The following is a 7,803-nucleotide window of genomic DNA, read 5'->3' as shown; positions in this document are numbered from 1 at the left end:
ATGGAGCGCTGGAAAGGACGAACCGCACTGGTCACCGGTGCATCATCCGGCATCGGGTACGGTGTCGCCGATGCGCTGGCCTACAGCGGAATGACCGTGATTGGATGCGCACGCACTACGGACAAAATTCTGGAAAGTTTGCCTTATAATTTCACTAGCAGCTGGAATAATATATCTGTGGTTATGACAGGAATTGGCGAAGAAACATGCAAATGGTCCTGGAAACGTGAATGCCATTAAGTGCGATGTTACTAACGAGAATGAAGTCCGCGCAATGTTCGAGCATATCAAGAAACAGTATAAACATATCGACGTCTTGATTAACAATGCCGGACTGATCAAGCTGGATTCCTTGGTAGCGGGTCGAACAGAGAAATGGCGTGAAATGCTAGAAGTAAGACCAGCATTATTTACTTTTTAAATTGGTATGTGCATTTGCAGAAATGGCATCCTCTCAGTAATAACGACAATCACAACTATGGTTACATAAAGATGGTCATCACAGGTTAACATCATGGGATTGTGCATGTGTGCACGGGAAGCGTTGAAACTTATGCAAGAAGATGGAATCAGTGATGGAACCATCATCAACATTAACAGGTAGATTCTCGGCTATTCGCATGACATTTCTTTCGGTTAAAAACGCATCTCCAGCTAATAATCATAAACCTAGTAAAATACTTGTCACTTGTCAACAACGATGTATACATTATACTATAGTATAATGTATACATTATACTAAAGTATAATGTATACATTATACTAAAGTATAATGTATACTTGTATACATTATACTAAAGTATAATGTATACAAGTAAAGCAAGTAAACCGTAAAGCAAGTAAAGCCTCGCAAGTAAAGCCATCTTTATCTGCTAATACACAACTATGAATGCGAGATAAATATTGTAAGAATATAAATATAAAAAATATTTGCAGTCGAGTTGGTCATTTCCATGTAAATTTCCCTGGAAGCCACTTTTATTCCGGAACCAAGCACATGGTGACTTCCCTAACGGAGTCTCTACATCGAGAAGTTCGAGGAATGGAACCAAAAAACGATATAAGAATTACGGTATATAGCAGCATCAAAATACTTTTATAATTCCGACAAATTACTGCTGTAGTTAAGGATAAAAAATTCCATGTCGCATCACGCATTATACACCTTCCTCCTGCTCCCGTTATCGGACTTTTCCATCATTCGGACAAGAATATTACCACACAAATCTTCGAGCGGATGACTAGCGTAGTACAAGAAAGTTATACAAATTTGCATAATGCTACGCTGAATTCGTCTTATAATATGTCAGGGTACACACTAAATTCCTCTTGTACATTAGTATTACAGTTTTGCGGCATTATTTTAGGATATTAGTCCGGGTATTGTGGCAACGGAAATTTTTCAGCGATCCATGGCCGACGTCCAAGATTTGTCGTCCGATCAGCCTTATTCGAAGCAACCGGAGTTTGAGAAACTGAGCCCAAAGGACATTGCCGATAGTGTTATATACGTCTTATCTGCGCCGCCGCACGTTAATGTTAAAACTCTAATTGTATGTGCAACACAGCAGCCGGAATTGTAGTGAAATTTATTTAAAGGCAAGAATACAGTAAATCTATAACGTCAGCAGGACTATTTGGTATGATTTTTATTGCGAACGTTTTTGGAATGAACGCTTTTCGTTGACCTTATCTTGGTTGTCAGCAAAATCTCCGTTGCATGTATTTTTTAACCCGATCATATGGTAAAATAAAGTCGTTCAGACTGCTACATATTAAGATGGTACTCGTACATAGCATGTTGACGCTTCAACTGGAATCAATAGCGAAGTGGCTTTCCCGTTGCAGATTGCAGTTGTACGTGTTCAATATTTCCATGTACTGTAGATTTTTCACTTCATACAAAATCACTACGGTTTCTTACGCTTTGGTACGCAAGAAAACTTTCCATCAATCCACCGCAAGGGCTATCCCGAATTTCCGGTCGCTGAAATTAAAAGGCAGGTTCATAACTGCGATATGCGGTACTGTTATCTTGTTGGATGTGTCTAAGAAACTGGACACATCCAACAAGATAACAGTACCGCATTAAAGTGCGTTAAGCAATTTCAACGCACTTTAATGCTTTTTTTTGCATTAGCAGCAGCCTTAATCCATGTATGTGAGACTCGCCGGAAATTGTGTATCGATATGAACCGGAAGTTGCACAATTGACACAATACTAACACGATGCAATTGCAATACGCGTCCATTATGATAGTCTATGACAAGTTACGACAGTCTACCCGTACAAGGCAAACGCCATCTCTTTCCCCTCCCTTTAGTACCGTTTATCTCTTTCCCCGGCTGCATCGCTGCCGTGTGTGAGCGCACACGTGACACATTTCATTCAGCTATTTCACATCCAAACCGGTTTTGCGGCTGCGGCAGATTACGCAACTGATCCTGTGCACAGATAAGAGCGCTGTGCCGCCTATGAAAAGGCTGAATCAAAGCTTCACGTGTGCGCTCACACACGGCAGCGATGCAGCCGGGGAAAGAGATAAACGGTACTAAAGAGAGGGAAAGAGATGCCGCTTGCCTTGTACTCATTTACTTTATCATCGCTATATGTTTTGTTATTTTATGATAAGTGGATTCTAGTGGATTCGTAATGGCTTTCTAATAGGATGAGTGTCCTGTTTGTCGTCATAGTTGGATCAGCATCTTAATGTCTTTTAAATATTTGAGGAAGTTTGTTGCTGTGTGGAGTCGGTCAGCCCCAAATATAAATCCCCACAAGGAACACTCGCCGGTTGTAACAACCTTTAATTTGTAACGCGCACAGCCCTGTGAGCAAACTGAGTAACATATACAAATACATAAATACAGTAAAATTTGCTTTTATATCTACCTATGCGCACTTGTACTTGATTACACAGTGCTTTTATCATAATATACGTATTTGAAATTGAAGTGTCCTTTTTTTGACAAATATTATTTCAATGTCGGTTATCGTACTGAACTTTGCTATCCGGTAGTGGAAACGGGATGCCATGTAATGATGAGTACTTCTATATTATATATATTAATATATATTATATATATATATATTAATATATAATATATATTAATATTAATACTGTAAGTGCACAGTGACAGCCGCTCGGTTTTATATTAGTCAAAAAACGCAACTACTTGTTAATTAAAAATATAAAATTGGAAAACAACCAGTTAACTGCAAAAAGCCGTGCTATCTTGTATGGTTTGCTGCTAAACCAATATTTCCTTCACTTCAACCTTCAAGAAACAGAAAAAAATGTGAACAGGGCTTTGCATTAAAGTGCTCTTATCAGTTTCATTGCACCTGGATTGCGCTAAAACGTTTTATGCAATCAAAATGCAATCAGTGGCGAACCTAGGCGGGTTTCGGAGGGGTCTAGAGAACTCATACCAAAAGGAGGAGTATTCTCTCGCCTTTTTGGCGACATCCGCCGTAAAATAATTTGCAGTGCACTCCCTCTTGCGAATTTTTTTTAGGTCCGAGCGACGGGGGGCATTAGCCCAGGAATCCCCACCCACCTTAATTTCGCCACTGATTGCTATCACAGGCTTAATAAATATAGCTCCGAATTGATACGATTCAGTAACCTTCACGTTGCGGCTACAATATGACTGGTTATGGAAGTTACGGCGCTCACTGGTTATTGAATCGCTGATATATACTAACAGCACCTAGTAAATAAAAAAGGACGTTCTCTGAACTATCTTTTGACTGACGCACAAATGAACTGAAAAATTTTGCCGCCTCACTTTTTTGAGTGGCTTAATCGTAGTTCGTCACCTGCTCGTGAACGTGGATAAACGTGGATAATTGGGTGCGACCGCAACGCAGGGAATGTGGATCGCTTCAAGTACAGTGGTAATCTATCTGCTTGAAGGAAGTTGCCGACAGGATCCTTAAGCTTGTACTAAAACTGGCTTACTTATCACGATTCAATACAACTGACACCATCCTACTTCCTCTTCCGGGAATACGAACCGCAAACAAATAAATACAGCATGCGGCCACATATTGCTGAAGCTGTATGATCGCAGTTTCTGTAGGATTTACATAGTAGCACATTCAACAAATTTTGCTGTTGGTACAGGTAATGCGGCTCTTTAATCGGAACGTACAGTTGAAGAGATCGTGATCAAAATTTATTTAATATTTTAAAATGTCCTGTTACTTAACATCATTCTGTTGTTTTAACCGTTTATTTGCATTTTACTATTCAACAGATTAACACTCTCCACGATTACTGACCGTCACTGATAACGTCGAATAATGGCAAACAACAGTTTCATCTTGCCCCTGAATTCCACCGTTTTCAAACCGATAGCGTCATTTCCGGCGCTGTACACGTGGTTCAGCGTCACCTTTCTTATTAGTTTTATTGGAGCATTCACCAGCATTCTCCTAATTATTATTGTTATGAAAGAAAATTCAAAAAAATTTGGCAGCAACGTCTTGATCTGCCATTTACTCATTCTGGATTTCCTGAATGTCGCCTTGTTTTCGCTGAGCGATCGAATCATTATTTTGCGCACGCAGTTCGGTATTATTGATGCCATTAATTGTCCAGCGGTTAATTTATTTCGGTCAGTCAACATCAGCGCCACCTACTATTCGGCCGCCATTCTCGCTGCTAACCGTTTTGTTGCCAGTTATTTCCCGCACCAATACAGGCGTGTCTTCACTCCCGCAAAAACCGCATTATTCGTCGCTGGTTGCTGGATCGTCCCGGTTGTTCTGGAAATTTTAGTGGTGCTAAACATTGCCGGTACATCACCACGGTTGTTCCCATTAGGTAACTGCGGCGTGAAACCCATCATCCAGTCGTTATTTTATGTCCTGACTGCCGTCGAGGTGTGGCTGCCTTTGGGCGTTCAGGGACTGGCGCACGTTTTACTAGCGATTAAATTAGCAACGAAAGCCAAGAACGACCAGACAAACACGGACGCAACCGTCAAAAAGCAACGCCACAGTAAACTGGCAAAGATATTGGTCGTCTCGTACATGTGGAATTTGATCTGTTTCCTCCCGATCCCGGTAATTCATACAGCCATGCCGGAACTGTTAACTGGTCGTTACATGCTGATGTTGAGCTTGAAAGCACTGGAACTGAGCGGTTCGGCAGGAACGCCGGTAAAATTATTCACATTTTTCAAACATCTTCTGCGCTGACAACATTTCTCTGTGCTTACAGGTTATTTTTATTCTTCTGGGGACACAGTACCAGATGCACTTGAGGAATATGATCCGTCGAGCGAGGGGTCGCACTAATAAGATATCGGTGGTCAGCGCGTTCCACGAAAGAACCAGCGCCACCCATCATCCGACCAAGCAAACACAAGCTTCGTTCTAATATCAATTTAGATTGTTCTTCTGTTCTTACGGGTATTTTCTTAGTATTATGTCTATCTGGGAACAGTTAATGGAGAATATTTTCAGGAAAAAATTTGCAGTATCGCAGGTACTTCTTTTCCTCCGTAAATGCTAGTGGTTATAGCAATTCCAATCATGTACGTAATGTAGCTGTGCGACAACGGTATGAAAGTCATCTGTTACACTAAGTTTAAGTTCTCCCTTCATACACATCTTTGGTGGATTTTCTACAAAAATTTGTTCAACGCCGACTTTTACTGAGCGTGTAATCAGTACAAAATAGTTAATAATTATCAAATATTTTATACCTACAAAGTTTTAATTTACAGTTATTTTACTTATACTTATGATTTTATGCTTGTTGATTCATTCTGAACACCAAATTTTTCTATCGTATTGCGATTGCTTAAATACATATTACGTACACTGAAAAAGCCGTTGCACTTTCCGATTGCTTTATTCGGTTATTTGGTTACCTGATTCGAAAATGAGTTGGGTTATACGTTATACGTAACAGCAATTCAATAATCACTGCATTATGGTAATTATGTGTGCTCTACAAACAAATTTCGCCACCCAGCGCAAAATCATTTTGCATTTAGTTGCTTGTACTGTCGGACAATTTTACGCCATTTGGGCTGCGCAGCTGGATTATTGTTAAGCACTTATAACACAGGGACCGGAAATGCAGTTCCTTCAGCAGCTTGCGGAATTCAGGCTCAGGTCTAACCGGTTACAAAACTTCAACGCGGCTCAGTTGCCCGGCAGTTGTTAGCAAGTACATATAAAATTAGCGCTGTGAATTAGCGTTTTCTTTTCACGTTAAGTGTGAAACACCTGGAGAACTGTGCCGTACAATTGTATTAAGTGGTTCGAATGAAATGAATTGCCTGCTCGCGAGGGTGGATTATGGGTTCCGCCTGCGATTTAAGGGATTTGCCCAATACAGCTTTGAGATCCTTTTACTCGTACTCTGTACTTTAAAAAATCCGTCTAAGCATGGACATACACTCTGTGCTTGGGAATTTAGGATTCAACGTACACTCTGTTAGCGACTCCGCTGAAGCTGGAAACCTTATAGTGAGGTGCAGCGCATGAATACACCTGTCAAAGCAGCAGTGTCACAATAAGCTAAAAAAAATAATAGGCACCTTCTTATTACAGTATATATAATCTGGTGGGTTATGTTCTTGTTTTTGTTTCTCTGCCGCATCCATTTATTCAAGCAGATACATATTCGAAAGCCGCATTTCGCAGATATCCAAAAGAACTTTTTACCTGAGTCGCTTCTGACAGGGTTTTATGGCCTTATGCATAAGATACTTTACATTCTGCTGCGAACTCAGTAATAATTGCGCCTAAAGAGCATGGTGCACCGAACTTCTGTACGAAGTACGTAGCGCTAACAAAACATAATATATTTTGCTACCACGACGCTATCTCAAAACATCTGAACAGGTCATCACCTTATTGACAGCTTTCTTTTCGTGATAAAACGGTAGACTCTGTTTCAAAACTGTCAGTGTTGTTATCAAATATAAGGTTAATTCAGCTCACGCACTGCTACCTTTGGGACTTAATTGCACTGAAACCAAGTAATTTCTACATGGATGAAAACATCGGTTAAAACGTGGTCGGTGAAATTTACCATTCAGTGCCCAGTGGCGTTCACAATGTCAAGTACGTAGAATGTCAAGTACGATTGTTGTGACCATGAAACCACAGGCGACTGTAATCCTTTGTGTAATATTTTGTCAAAGGTTACCTTCGCGCGCTTTAATATAATTCATGCTGTTCCGTCTTCACGTCATAAATCACGATTGAATACGTGCGCTGTGGCTTTTATAGTAAGTTATTATAATAACATGTTTTTAATCTGCTTTGTCTGTTCTCAAATATTGTGTACTAGGCACAAAATGAACAAATTACACGCGATCATGAGTTAGCAAAATCCCAAAGCAAAGGGTAAATGGAAAAGTTCGAGGCCGTGACTTAACGGATGTGCAACAAAAATGCAGGGATCATCTGCGTTGGTCATCTGAGTTTCGGATAGTAGCGGAAACACTACATATCCCTGACGTAGAAGCGTTCCTTAAACGTCTTCTATAATTAAACGAAGCAGATCCAGGTGCAACAGTTTCCGCACATGTAACAGGATCTGGATGAACTAATATACCGAATGTTACTGCGGACCCGAAATTTATCAGATCCTGGTGCTTATTAATCAGCACCAGGATCCGATTAACCGTTGCAGTTGCATCATCACCGGAAATTGGCTGCAGTGGAGCTACGAATCTGGATACGACCGACACATTCCAACATCACAAGATGTGAAAACGAAGCATCTTATGCATGACCAGGGTTTCTTTTGATTAAATTCCATTACTCCACGA

At 40.4% G+C, this 7,803-nt stretch overlaps 1 protein-coding gene across 1 annotated transcript; it reads left to right on the top strand.

The window, feature by feature from the left end:
- LOC129592619 (dehydrogenase/reductase SDR family member 11-like) lies at positions 1–1,583 on the top strand. The gene is made up of 5 exons (XM_055488694.1): positions 1–96; positions 191–394; positions 506–600; positions 937–940; positions 1,368–1,583. Exons 1-5 carry the CDS (start codon positions 1–3, stop codon positions 1,581–1,583), a joined length of 615 nt encoding a protein of 204 aa, XP_055344669.1.
- Positions 1,584–7,803: the final 6,220 nt, after the last annotated feature.

The sequence above is a fragment of the Paramacrobiotus metropolitanus genome, unplaced genomic scaffold (assembly GCF_019649055.1).
Source record: "Paramacrobiotus metropolitanus isolate TYO unplaced genomic scaffold, Prichtersi_v1.0 Parri_scaffold0000054, whole genome shotgun sequence".
In the NCBI taxonomy this organism is placed as follows: Eukaryota; Metazoa; Tardigrada; class Eutardigrada; order Parachela; family Macrobiotidae; genus Paramacrobiotus; species Paramacrobiotus metropolitanus.
This window is presented reverse-complemented; position numbering and strand designations above follow the sequence as displayed.

Coding starts and splice junctions, on each gene's coding strand:
- LOC129592619 (XM_055488694.1), top strand. CDS start 1: ATGGAGCGCTGGAAAGGACGAACCGCACTGGTCACCGGTGCATCATCC. Junction 97..190: donor TGGCCTACAGCGGAATGACC/GTGATTGGATGC, acceptor TGGTTATGACAG/GAATTGGCGAAGAAACATGC. Junction 395..505: donor AATGGCGTGAAATGCTAGAA/GTAAGACCAGCA, acceptor TGGTCATCACAG/GTTAACATCATGGGATTGTG.